General features: G+C 35.8%; 1 protein-coding gene across 7 annotated transcripts in view; it reads right to left on the bottom strand.

Moving 5' to 3' along the window:
* The window catches only part of SPAG6 (sperm associated antigen 6), a 74,007-nt gene that overhangs the window by 23,482 nt on the left and 35,791 nt on the right, over positions 1 to 14,734 (bottom strand). For 6 of the 7 annotated variants that reach the window (XM_004049149.4, XM_031015137.3, XM_019035580.3 and 3 more), the window contains exons 5-8: positions 6,283 to 6,488; positions 5,244 to 5,417; positions 3,941 to 4,093; positions 1,331 to 1,522 (exon numbers count right to left, since the gene is read on the bottom strand). In XM_004049149.4, coding sequence (XP_004049197.1) covers positions 1,331 to 1,522; positions 3,941 to 4,093; positions 5,244 to 5,417; positions 6,283 to 6,488 — 725 coding nt within the window. The remainder of the gene's footprint in view (positions 1 to 1,330; positions 1,523 to 3,940; positions 4,094 to 5,243; positions 5,418 to 6,282; positions 6,489 to 14,734) is intronic. The other variant, XM_019035582.3, reaches the window with a different exon arrangement.

Raw genomic sequence — 14,734 nt, 5'->3', positions numbered from 1 at the left:
GAAGAGGAGAAGGAAAGGAGGAGGAGAAAAACAACAATGATAATGGGTTAAAGAAATACGAAGCCAAAAGAGGACTACATATATAGGTTACAATTATATACATGTATACATGTATATCAGCTGTGCTTGGACAACTTAAAGCTAGGAATAGAGTTTTGGTTTCTCACCAGAAAGTTAAAGAAACCTGCTAAACTAGAAAAGACTTACATTGTTAATCTTTCTCTCTTTACCAAGCATTGCCAAAGAATGCACATGTGAGAGACATATGAGGGAAGTTCTAAATCTATTAAATTATTGTTGGTCTATAAAAACTGAAAAAAAAAAGTTAAATCTTAGAAACCAATTTCTCTCAATGCATTAGTAGAGAAATAATATGCAAACATGACCAAATATACATAAATTTACTTTTATAAAATTTACAAGTCAAATAGATAATTCACTATACATAACTTTCAGAGTCCCTTAAGTGTATAGTTCAAGAAAACTTCCCATCTCATTATGCCATCTAAAGTTAAGTTTCACCAAATTGTTTTCCTATTTGTTTACTGTTTTAATTAAAATTTAAATGTAATTTAATTTACTGTTAAATTATTGTCTGTTCTGTGAACTTCCCTCAATCCAAGTCAATTTTACAAGCTGCTTTCAAAAACTTACAAGTTTTCCTAATAGGAACTATGCTGGAAAACATTTTATTTCTTTTTTTTTAAATTATAAAATCATTAAATAATCCATGTTTTGTGCATTCATGTTTTGTGAAGCATTTTAGTAGCTAGTAATATTTCAGAAAATCTGCCTTTTAAAAATGCATGATTTAAAAATATTTAATTTAGTGAGTCTTATAGACAATTTTTTAAAGAAACAAATATAAGACATATAATTAAAAGGTCAGGTGACCTTGGAATTAAAGACGTAAATTACGGGTTCAAAAATACCCTCTGACTAGTTATATGATACATTTGAAAGGTACCTTAAATTCTTTTGGATTCCACTTTTAAATGTAAAATGAACTAGAGGTCTCTCCAGCAAATTCAAACTAAAAAATTCTATTATTCTTCAATTCCCACTACATAAGAAGAGTCAACAGGAATGTAGACTGCATTAACCATTCATTTTACAAACAACTTTGCACCCATAGAGAATTTTCTCTAAAATATATCACTGATTTTTAGAGACAGGGTAACTCATTTTCAAAGAAGAGCGAAGTCAATTCTGATAAATTTGTATTTCTTGACTCATAAAACAATATTGTCCATGATGAAAACAAAGAGATTTGAAATGACATATTTTTTAAATGAGCCAAAATCTTCATAAAACAGAATTAAGCACTTACTTTTACTTGGAGATCCTCAGAACTTTCTGTTGACATGTACAAAGAAAGCAGAACTGGCAAAGTATTTGTGACTGCAACAGCCCGTGCGTGTTCAGGAGTGTGTCTTCCAATCTGTCCTAAGGCCCAAGCAGCTGCAGCCTTAATATGATCTTCCGGTTCTTCTGACAAGCAGACTGACAACTGGGGTACACCCTGCAGCGTGGATCAAAAGAGCAAGTGTTATGAAACCAGAGCAGGATTAAAGAGTCTTCCATGTCTCTCAAACATGAGAAGAAATCATTTCGGCCTTGATCCTTTTTTTTCTTAAATGGTTCAATAAATGAGCACATCACAGGGGCTGTCATTTCTTAAGTCAATAAGATGACTAGAACTAAATTACCTTAATTATCGGTAACGATTCAACTAAACCAAGAATTTCTCTACTAGCTTTTACCCCCCAAATAGAGAGGTATTTAACCAGACAACAGATGTCACAGACTAGGAAATAGGCAAAGCCAGATTTTACTGTGACAAACTAAAAATGTTTAGAATTTTAAAATCATTTATTTTCCTTTGTTAAAAAGTTTAGAATCTTTAAAGAAATAGTCTTTTCACCAAATATAATAAACCTGATATAATAAGCCTGAGAATAAAATAAATCAATAAGAATCCTAAGTACCTTGTCAGTGGAATATATTCACTAACACCTTTCCTGAAACAGTACATAAATAATTTTCCATCAATTATGGTCAACTTTTAAATTATAGTTCTTTCCACTTTAACATGACTGAATGTCAAAACAACGATTACTTTTATTACACAGCACATGCTTACATTTTGCATCTTATGCTTCAATTTTATCTAAACAATAAAAACAGAATAAACTAAAGAGCCTCAAATACATTACATTTTGTATACCCAAGGAACAATTTTAAAAAATCAAATTCTAATTCCAAATTCTGTATAGGTGTAATTTTCTGACTAATTTGAGATTATGGTAATCACCTTAAATTTGGTACCACAAAAAAAGATCACATGGTTATGCTACCACAGCAAAGGCCAGAATCATCATATATACTTTTATTCTTTGCTTTTTTAATTTGGTTATTAAGACCAATTTCCTGAAGAGGTCAGCTATATTTCTTCATTGGCTTCTTTCCTACAACTAAAAATGTATGTCTGCCAGTATTAAAGGTCAGACCTGTCTTCAGAATAAAGCAACTTTCCAGAAAGCCCACATGTCCAGGATGTAACAAGACTGAAGAAACAGGAGGAAAAGGAGACAGTGCCTCTACTCCATCCCCGAAGCTCTGACTTGTTGGCCTCAATTATAATGAATAACAAATAAGATAAGGAATGCAAATTTGCTTTAAAATTACTATTTAAATGTTAGGTATTATTGTTAGTCTTTATAGTACCACACAGGAAAAGCAGAGAGTGCTACCATACTATGTGGCTTGCCCGAAACTGCTGGAGTTTCAGCAAGCAACACCTTGATCTCTATCTGAAAAACAAACCAAGTGGGAAAGGCCAGCAGCAACCTTAGACCAAAGAAGGGGAGAGCTCCCTGGTTAATTTCAGGAAGGCATATGGGAAGCAACGGCAATTGCTGCTTCTTTCATCATTCTTCCCATGCATAAGCTTCATGACTATCCACAAAAGAACCAAGGATCAAAAACCTGGTAACATCCTTACCGTGACCCTTCAGAAAGCACCACTATTGCTCTAGTCACTATCACAGTCTGTGGTAGTAGAAGAACAAAAGGAAAAGAGCAGGATAAAAGGGAGTAAAGCAAAGAATTATCAAGAAATAGGTAGAAAATAAAGATCTGAGGCTCCTTTTTATTCTGAGGATTAGTAAGGGATAAAAAAAATCCACATTTCTGTTTAACATACAGCAGCAGGTTTTCTATGCTGATAAGAAACCCACACCCCAGAGGGTCACTGCACACACTGTAAGCACACAGGCTTTGAAGCATTCGTCCAGAGATCAATATTTATTCATTAGCACACATTTCGTAAGCACCTACTATGTGCCAGGGCTGCACTAGATGAGGGGTTCTTACAAAATTGTGAACTGAGATAAAGCAAAAGCCCTAGAGCAAGGAAACAAAAACACTGACATGTGCTCTGAATTGCCTAAATCTAAGAAGAGAAATAGTTAATAAAAGTTGAAGAAGAGAAAGTGGATAAAAAGGGATGTCCTAGCCATTGTCATCTCCCACTCAAGTGGCAGGTAATGCAGGGGTACATAGACCTCCCAGAATACTGAAAATGACTATTGGGCATGTCATTTACAAATAGGTGTTTCTAACCAAGGTAAGCTTTACATGTTTGTAGATATGTACAATTAATCCTTCAAGATACAAATAAACTTAATATTTAAATACAGATAATATTAATGCTCAAAATAGTTGATATTCTGTTGATCAGAAACGCTGAGTAAAACTTTAAACTTCCCATTACCTTGCTAATAAAACTTGCTAATAAGCATTGAAACAATCAAAATTTTTTTCAGGTAATTTTTTTGCTCCAGTCAGTTATATTTTGTATTCTGTTGGAGAACATTAATCTGTGGTTCTGTCTTAGAATTTCTTACTGCAACTGGAAGAAAACGAAGCAAGAACAAACCTTAGAAATGATGACTGCCATTGCTAGGTTCTCAGAATGAGCAGCTACATAACCAAGCATCATGATGCCAGGCAGCCGTGTGTTCCCTTTGCAGGACCCAATGCAGTCAATCACGGCAGCAACCCCTCCTGCGTTAACTACCAGCTGTGAAAGCTAAGCGATGGGAACAAGAGTTAGATCACCAGGACCCTATGATGGTCTTTAAATACAGTTTAATATTGCCACATTCTATTTAGAACCTAAAAACAACTGGTGAAATTGAATTATCATTTAGTGAAATTATTATATTTATTAAAGAAATATACAAGCACAATAAACCTGCTAGTTCAAATGCACAAACTGTGAGGAGCTTTATTCTGTGGTCCAATTTTTCATGCATCGATGGCACAACTTTTATCCCTATTATAATGGATGTCAAAATTCCTCATGTAGACTCTAAGCCTAGGGCTAGTTCATAACTAACTACTGAAACCCCCCCATCACAATGGGTGAGTATGAAGCAGATTAATCACTGAATGGTGAAAGACAATGTCGGACTTGAAATATTCTAACCTAATTATTCCCCCTTTGCTAGTAATGATTACTAGCTGAGTACACTTTAATTTTGAAAAATCTCAAGCAAATAAAGATGTTAGATGAAATAAACAATGAGGACTTAAAGTTTAATGAAATAAAAATTGATTAGTCAAAATATACACAGAAAAAAGATACTTCAGAATCAACACAGGCTTGCTTTCTCTCTATTTCTTTCCCATCTAGGAACTCAGGGCGGGAAATCACCATGTAAGAGCAGCTACTGGAGTGGTCACAGTAGGCCAGGGGACCTTTGTGATTTCTCCCAACCTGGAGCTATAATAGTGCTCTCACTACTCCCAGCTGACATCAAATAGTAAGGATGGCAAAGTTCCATTGTCCTCACAATCTACAAATGGAAAGTTGGAAATGACTAGAAACAGATTTCAAGCTCAAACTCTGCTAATATAACCCAGTGTTCTCAACTGGAGGCAATTTTGCTCCCTGAGGAACACATGGCAAAGTATAGAGACATTTTTGATTGTCACCACTTGTGGGAGAAAGGTGCTTTTGGCATCTAGTGGGCAGAGGTTAGGGATCCTGCTAAACATCCGTCCTACAATGTGCAGGACCAGCTCCCCACAACAAAGAACTACCCAGTAGAAGACGAGAAATCCTGACTCAACTAGATCATGTGCCACAACCCCTAGGCCCTATAAACAAATTGATGTTTTATTTAAAAACTAAAACTAACTACTACATATTATTGTGCCTTGAAGTTTCTTTTCACCTCGGGTGTATGTTTTGCAATCTCTCTAATTAAAGTAGAAGCATTTTTCTTCACGTATTCATCCTTGTCCTTCAGACAGGTAAGTACAACTGGAAAAATCTCTGCTTCAACAACCATTTCTGCCAGATCCACGGAATGTTTTGAAACCTGACTGAGAGCTGAAAGGATCTGATGCTGTGAAGCAAAAAAACAACAACAACAACAACAAAACACTATATAGCATCCACTACAGAGTTCAGATGTAATGTAAACAGTTTTATATATATTCAAATTCCTTTATAAAAGGAAAAAAATGTACATGCCTAAACAGCCTAAGATTTCTGAGTCTTGAGATATTCACATTCAAGTCTTATACCCAAGTTCTAAAAATTCCTAATTTCCAAATTAGTTCTCAATATTTTGAAACTCTATCTATTACAGATGATTAAATAACATGACATCTGGATGAATACCACTTCTTAATTATGCAACACTGAAATTGCTAATAATGAGACAGGTGATCATTTAGTACAAAAATCATCAAGCAGAACAATATCTTTGACATGATGCTGATACCATTTCAAAGAATGTTCCATTGCTTAGTTAACGTTAACAATTTTAAAACATTATAGGATATAACTATTAGAATATAAAAGTATAATTGGTGACTATTAACTAAAAATCAGATTTTAGAAAGCTATAAAAAAGGCTAAGATAAATATTGCAATTTCCATAAGAAACAATATTATAGTGGTGGGTTCAAAAATCTTTAGGTCTTTTCCAAACCAGGATTTAATTATTATGTGATTCTGTATTTTAATTATTAATGTTAACACTGTTGTTACTTCTGATCTTGTACATAGTTTCCCCAATCACATCTTTATCTAATCCTTACAGTATTATTTTCACATATTAAGAGACCAAATACATAATATATTCATATCTGTTTTCAATGATAATTTGCTAATTATTTTTAGATGCAAAATATTCACGTGTACACATTTCCATTTTCTTACATTATAAGAAGGCTGATGTATTTTTCAACCTTATTTTGAAATACCTTCAATTTAGCATCAGGGTTCAGGATCATCTGGGCTAAATGAGCAACAGCTCCTGCATCCACTACTGTCTGTGCTAACTCTGGAGAATGCTTTGCAATATCACTGAGGGCCGAAGCAGCAATCCTTTTCAAAGCAATTTCTGGCTCCTGGATACAGAGTACTAAAAGAGGAACAGCTCCCGCATCCACCACAGCTTGTGACAGTTCTGTGGGTCCAAGAAAAGTAATTAAGTGAGTATGGGTGACTGACCCTTGTGCAAGCCATTTTTCACCCTGACAGATACAGCAAAGAATAAAGGGGAGGGTGTACTTCACTCTCTCAACATCTGCATTTCAAATCAGGCTTCCTGGTTTCATAAACCATGTGGACCAATCCCGAGCTGAAAAGAATACAGGTCAATAGATGGACCTCCATTTACATGAACACATTTGAGGTAGATTAGGCTGAAATGGCTTGTTATTCTTTTTTTTTTTTTTTAAGAGAGTAAGCAGATGTCAGCTGTTTAAGCTCTGACAATTCTGCACTTCTCAATAGACAAGCATTTTATGCATGGTTTACAATAACAGAGAAAATTTAAGTACCAAAAATTTACCAACCACACTAATTAGGCAGTATTTTGCGCTATTTACGTGAGTAAACATTAACATCAATCTTGTGCCAATAATGTCAATTTTTAAATTCCTTTTATCTTGTAGTACTTTTAAAAGATTTTTTAAAAATTTCATACAAAATAGAAAGCTGCCTTTTCATTGTACATATAAAAATACTTTCAAAAATGAGATCTACTACTAATCAATAAACTTTTGTATATAAATGCTAATGTTTAGATACAAGAATAAATTTATCTTACTCTTGTCATAAATCAAGTGCATATCTTTTGAACATACATGTTGATTTACTTGTATGTCCAAGAATAACAGCTACAAAAATAGCACACTTTAAATTACAGATAATGGGAGACAGGCAAGCAGACCCATATAATATCATGAAAAAACTGCCTTTTGAGAAGCATAAAGCACCACACACAGTTACAGATTCTACTCACATTGTATTCACGGCCCCTCTTACTGAATCACAGACACCCATTTGTGGAATCTCTTCCTTTCAAAATATGTTCTTATTTTCCCAGATGTGTAGTGCCTTAGTTATATATAAATGTCTTAACTGTCAAGCTAAGAGCTCTATTTAGCATATCACTTAAAGTCTTTAATTTGAAGATAATACAGTGTTTGATTTTTCAAAGTATTGGTAATATCACAACTTCTAAAAGAAAATGTTAGCAAATACAGGTTAGTGTCCAATATTTGCTTTCCTTAAATTATCATAATTATCTTAGAAGTCCCAATATTGTATAAACAGTTCATTCATTCTTTCATTAAACAAGTATTAATGGAAGGCTATTAAGTGACAGGCTCATTCAACTCGGCGCCAGTGACACACTTCTGCAAATTAACACTACATTCATTGGCAAAGGTATGTTTCAATTTTTAAAATTTGGTGTAAAAGCTAGTATACTATGGGAAGTTCTTATGTAATCTCAAGAACGAGAGGTAGATGAGAGGAATATATTTTGTTTTGCTCTGTTTTTAAAAAAGAAGACAATAGCCAACAGACTGCAGTATCAATCTAGCAACACAACAGGTTCCTCAGAAACAGCCTCTGGGATGCTACTGCAATAGACTGAAGACCATGAAGACAGCAGGTGACACAGGTGGTCACTGTTTCTCTTCCCCCACCACAGCCCCACACCCATCCAAAGGAAATGGGAAAAAAATATAAAATGTTATATTACATATAATTTCTAAATAAAATACTCATTTTCTGATAATTAACATTCTGCTTAAGAATTCGACTCTATCCAAATTATACAAGTGTCATATAGTAATAATTTATATGTCCCTATTTAAGCACACCTGGAATATATATATCTAGTGGGCTGAATATTTTGTTTTGATGTATTTTCACTTTTATATCCAGTTTCTAAGAGTAAAGAATATGTAGCAAACTACAACGGTTTAAAAGTACTATTAACAAAAACTCAAGATGCTTTTTAAAAAAACATCTATTATCTATCTTTATAATTCCCATTCATTTGACCTGTTCCTTGAGTAATTCTTGAGTGCAATGTCCTTCTTCCTTAGAATAACATAATGTTATTAAGAAAGCAAATTCTGTTCTTCTAACTTGTTACCCAAGTTTTCTATTCTCTCCAGAGTAGCAATGTTAAATGTGGGGAAGGCCGGGGATGGCAGTGGAAAAAGATTTGCCATGAAGCTAAAGAAGTTTCCAAGGACCTAAAGTGGGCCTAGCAATTTTGTACTTGCAATTTCATATAGTTTACATCCCCAAATGTATATGGTTCTACCGCTCTTGAGTAGCACACTTTTTACTTAGAAGTATTGTTCTCCTAGCTTCAAACATATGTTAATATTAAATATCAGATAGTGAATGTATATACAGATATAATAAGAATACAATAGGCCTAAATAATGTAGACTCTACATATTACACATCCAACAGCCTATTTCATTCTGACCTATCACTACTCTTTTTCCCATTATTGTTTCCTCTGGTGTTTCTATGCCAGCCACTGTTGGTGTCTACCCAATAGCCATCGTCAGCTAGGGCATAGGCTTGTGAGCCAATCCTAGACCTAAGCAGAAGTCAGCTGGAAGCAACTGTGAAAGCTCTGTAATAAACTGAGATACACAGCAGAAAATACCACCTCTTCTTTGTTGGACATGGTCATGTCTGCAAATAGCATCTGGAACTCCTACATCCATCTTGCAACTATAATGGAAGAAATAACCAATATGCTGAGGATGGCTGAGTACAAAAATGAAAAACATCTGGGTACTCTATGACATTGTTCAGCTGCAAAACCAGCTTTGGAACTGCCCTTACTCTGAACTTTGTGTCATGTGAATTTAAAAAATGTCCCTATTGCTTAAGCCACTTGTAGTTTACATGCTATAACTTACAGCTAAAAACATCCTGATATAATTCCTTCCTCTCTTATGCTTGGTGTCTGTACATGGTTTTCTCTCCTCTTTCACTCACTGAATGTTCATTAAGTGCTTACTATGTGGGGCACACTTGGCTAGATCTTGGGGAAAGGGAATAAAAACATTGTTCTGTTCTAGAAAACCCTGCTCAGAGTGAATACATGAACAGGCCACTACAAGTACAGAGCAGAGCCAGGAATCAGGTCTGTGGAGTGTTCAGGGAAAATGTATACAGAAGTATCATTTCAGGAAGTGCTTCCAACCTTCCTTCCTTCTCCTCTTTTCTTCCTTTTTTCTGTATTTTCTTTCTTTCTTTTTTTTTTTTTTGAGATGGAGTCTTGCTCTGTTGCCCAGGCTGGAGTGCAGTGGCGTGATCTTGGCTCACTGCAACCTCCGCCTCCTGGGTTCAAGCAATTCTCTGCCTCAGCCTCTCGAGTAGCTGGGATTACAGGCACCTGCCACCACGCCCAGCTAATTTTTTGTATTTTTAGTGGAGACAGGGTTTCACCATCTTGGCCAGGCTGGTCTTGAACTCCTGACCTCATGATCCACCCACCTCAGCCTCCTAAAGTGCTGGGATTACAGGTGTGAGCCACTGCGCCCAGGTTTTTCTGTATTTTTTACTCGAAAAAAACCAGCAGCAACCAAAACACATACAAAACTCTGCACACCTAAAAATCACTTCCCATAGGAGAAATCTCATGAAGTTCATTTTAAACTCAAACATGGAAATGAGTTTTTAGATGTCCAATTATCACACTTATGAAATCAAAGATTGATATGTACCAACTTAGATGCTCAAAAAAGGTTGACCAAAAAAAGCAGTGAGCCAAGAAATTTATCTTCAGTCCCTGAGAATATCATTGCCTCATTTCAAATTTTAAGTAAATCTTCAAAAAATTTTTATAATATATCTTCCATTACACAATATGTGACATATCCTATACTGTTACATAACAAACAAGATTAAAAACTGGTTATACCTATGTCTAAAAATGCAAACAGAAAAGGCTACATGTTATATCAACATGCTAACAGCATTTATACTGGGTTGATGGTACTATGGGTGGTATATTTTTTCTCTGTTTGCCAAATTTTATTCAATGTGAGTTTTAAAAAAGTAAATATAAGCATGTCTCTCGCCCATACATATAGCTACTGCTGGGCCTAACTGTACTAACATTATTGTTACAAAGAAAAAAAACAAATATACAATTTTTAGCTTAATTTTTAATATAGCAGAAAGTTTCTTATTTTAAAAGATGGTGGAATATATGTCTTCTTTAATAAGGCACACCTAAATAATGCACATCATACATACTACACATCCAACAGGCTACTTCATCCTGCCTCTATCACTATTTTTAAAATAAATTATATGAAAAGAGTGTATCATTCTTCTTCAAAGAATTAATAATATATACTAGAAATAATATTCATTTACTTTTTCACACTTACCCTGCTGCCTTAATTCAGACCCTCATTAAAGTTAAAATATTACACTTTTTAAACATTAGGGGTTATTTATTTTTAACCTTTTTTTTTACTGCAAACTGTCAGAGGAAACTATCCAATAGCACCTTCCTTATTTCCAAATAATAATTAAAGTTGTTTATTGCATATATGTAGATAAAAATGTACAGTTGCCAAATTTGATGATCAGTTGTTTTTTAGTAAAGGAATAATGAGTTTTATGTGGCTTAGGAGTAGCTCATTTTGAGTGAAGAAACTGAGGCAGCCTCCTCTGTGGTACTGTGACAAGGGAGGGGGAAGCGTCATCTTTTCACACTTCTCTGCCTCTCTCAGTTTTTCCATAATTCTTTCCAACAACATTTATGAGGGTTATGTGCATACAATTTTTTGATCAGTAAAAACTTGGGGTGACAAGACTTTGCTTCTCACACAGTTGCATTTTCTTAAGAATTTCATTCTGTGCTGTTCTTGGAATCTGGGTTTTTGGTTTGTTTGGTTTTTTTCCTAACGAAGGGCTAAGCTTGCAGTGATCTGTCAGTAACAGGCATGAGAAGTGTTGCAATTTAAGTGGATCAAAATCTTCAACTTAGAATAATCAAAAACCTCAGTATGACTTTAGGCTTAAGTTTAAAACAAAAAGAGAACGTAAATTAAAAGGAGGACTTTTAAGATCAACAACATTCATAAGATTAGTACTATCTAAAGCTGCATGAGTGGAACATTAGAAATAACTCTATGTTGACTGGAAGGGAAGAGAGCAGACAGGAATGCCCCTTAGCATAGTATAAGTATGGTTGTTACTAGGTAAATAAGACAAAAGTAATCTTGCTTTAATAGTGCCCCAATGACTTCAACCTCTCTCAATTATGTCATGGCTAGTTGTCTGTTTAGATCAGAAGTGGTCAATGCAAATGCCCACAGGGCCCGGGAAAGTAACTAAAATAAATGAAGCCAGAGGACATTAAAAAAAAAAAAAAAAAAAAGGTCGGGGAGTGGGAGAGCAGTAGTGAAGTGCAAAAGCCTAGGGACCATCTACAAGGGGCAGCAGTTTCTTAATTTCAGCCCAGTGTTGCTATGTAGGAATATAGGCCTACTATTGTCAGGACTTTTTTTTTTTTAAATGTGAAATTGCCTGGTTTTTAAGTGTTGGCAATTTTTTTTTTTTTTAAGAACACTGTGTGAGACAACATAGTGCTGGCCAAATAAAACACACCCCTCTGTGGGCCTGCTACAGCCTGAACCACCCCATTTTACAAACATAGGCTTAAATCTTACACCCTCTAAAACAGCCTGTGGGGGGCTTTCTGGGTATGGAAAGGTGATGTTCTTTCTACTTTTAATTTTTGAAGTCATGTTTGGGGTCACAGAGGAAGAACCACTATTGTGGTTATGTAAGAAAATTCAGAGAATTCTAAGAAATTAATAAAAACCTAAAAATTGACTCTTAAGAAAGGATTACTCTAAACATATGATACTCGAATAATCTTTCACCTCATAGTGGAGATGTGAGACAGAAGAATTTGAGCAAACAAGTGATCATGAGGACTCATAAAAAGAATTCAAAATGAAGAGGTTCTCCAAAAAGAAAAAAGAAAAAAATATGTATCCAGCACACTAATTAAAAAAACTCCTCTGGAACTTAATCTCTTTAAACTTTATTGCTTTTTAATTTTTTTTCAAACACTGCTTTTAACTGTCTCTAAGCCCTACCAAAGTTATATTTTGTTTCATTAAAAAATACAAGAAAGTTATAAATTAATCATTTCTTTGCAGTTAGGTGGCCCTATTTATCAGTTTGAAAATGGGCTGGTTTTTGCCATAAAAATATACAGCTGTATCACTTCAAAAGCTTTTTGAAATAAAGCAGGTCTAAAAAAAAAAAAATCTACATTTTGCCTGGGTACAGTGGTTCATGCCTGTAATCCTAGCACTTTGGGAGCCTGAGGCAGGCAGATTGCTTGAAGCCAGGAGTTCAAAAGCAGCTTGGACAACAGCGCAAAACCCCGTCTCTACAAAAAACAAAAAAAACACAAAAATTAGCCAGGCATGGTGGCAAGCACCTGTAGCTACTCGGGAGGCTGAGGTGGGAGGACCCCTTGAACCCAGGAGGCAGAAGTTTCTGTGAGCCAAGATCACGTTGCTTCACTTCAGCCTGGGCAAAAGAGCAAGACCCTGTCTCAAAATGAACGAACAAACAAACAAAACCTACATTTAAAATTGGCTGCCACTTATATGATATTAATGTTATGTTAATAATAATTACTCATCCCATTCAACCAAATTTTTCATGATTGGGTGAAATTATAATAACAAATATGTTGCTGCAATTACCAAAGCTGGTTACTTACTGGTAACTCCAGTATGATTTTGGTAATAGGACTTCCAAAGTAAAAGAAATCTGTTGGCCAGGCGCAGTGCCTCACTCCGGTAGTCCCAGCACTTTGGGAGGCCAAGGTGGGAGGACTACTTGCTTCCAGGGGTTCAAGACCAGCATGGGAAACAGAGAGAGACCCTGTCTCCAAAAAAAATCAAAAATTAGCTGGACATGGTGGCACGCGCCTGTAGTCTCAGCTACTCGGGAGGCTGAAGTGGGAGGATTGCTTGAGCCCAGGAGGTCAAGGCTACAGTGAGGTGTGATCATGCCACTGTACTCAGCCTAGGCAACAGAGCAACACCCTGTCTCAAGAAAAGAAAAATCTCTTTAGGTTTTGGTCTAACCCAGCTGTTTACAACTGGTTTAGTTATCTACTGCTATGTAACATCACACCAAATTTAGCAGCTTAAAACAGCAAACATTTATTATCTCATAGTTTCTGTAGGTCAAGAATCTAGGAGTGGCTTACCTGCCAGGTTCAGGCTCAAGACCTATCACTAGGCTACAATCAAGAAGTCAACTGGGGCTGCAGTCAATTGAGGATATGTGTCCAGGCACACTCATGGGAGGGTTAAAGGGAATCTTTAGTTCCGGGCCCTATGGGCCTCTACATAGGCTGCTCATCATGAGGCTTCCCCCAAAGTGAGTGATTCAAAAGAGAGGACCCAAGTGATTCAAAAGAGAAGACTCAAGATTATAAAAGACATTTCAGTCTTTTATAATCTAAGCCTGGACGTGGCATAGCATTGCCTCTGCTATAGTGCATTGGTGCAACGGGGGAGGGGACTACACAAGGATGTGAATAAGAGGAGGCAGGCATCATGGAGGCTGCTACCACAAAAAGCTTTGTTCTACACCAACACATCTGCAAGACAACATCCCTCCATAGGCAACAGTGACTCACTAGAGCTATCATTCTCAGCTGAGAGACTGACATCTCCAATTGCAGGTGGAAGTGAGAAAAGCATAAAGGGGGAATTTGCATATTACTATGTAAAAGTCTCGAGTGATTTTTATTTCTCACACACACACAAATGTCATTTTTCCTACTCTCATCATTTCTACCTTGCTTCCCTCCACCCAATCGTCAGAGCCATTAGTTTAACCCTAACACATGGGTTGAGTGTTTGAGAGCTTAAGGGTTAACATACATACATACATTTGCTTTGAGAGCTTAAGGGTTAACATACATACATACATTTGCTTTAAAGGCGAAATAATTCTGGCTCTTTAAAAAGTCAAGTGAGTCAAATAAGCCATTGATCTGGAGTTAACAGGGCTTTAGTAAGAAATTGCAATCAGCTGGGAGGGAAGGCTGCTCTCACAGGACTCAAGTAAAAAGCAGCTTCAAAACATGGTAAGAAAAAGTCAAGAAGTGGAGTGCAGACAAAAGGAAAGTGAGAAAAAAAAAAAAACACTTGGTTATAGCCTTGAACAACAATAGGCTGAGGAAATTTGAAGTCATTTTAGCTCCCATCCCCACCACTAATTTAGCATTAGACCTTTAACAGCTGAGACCAAGCTGAATAGAGTAACGCAAAACTACAGAGAGGGTCTGGAGTGTCCCAGTAAAGAAGAAAATAACTAAAATAATTGGAA

This window comes from Gorilla gorilla, chromosome 8 (genome assembly GCF_029281585.2).
Source record: "Gorilla gorilla gorilla isolate KB3781 chromosome 8, NHGRI_mGorGor1-v2.1_pri, whole genome shotgun sequence".
Lineage (NCBI taxonomy): Eukaryota > Metazoa > Chordata > Mammalia > Primates > Hominidae > Gorilla > Gorilla gorilla.
Note: the sequence above shows the minus strand (reverse complement) of the source record. Positions and strands in the feature narration are given on the sequence as shown.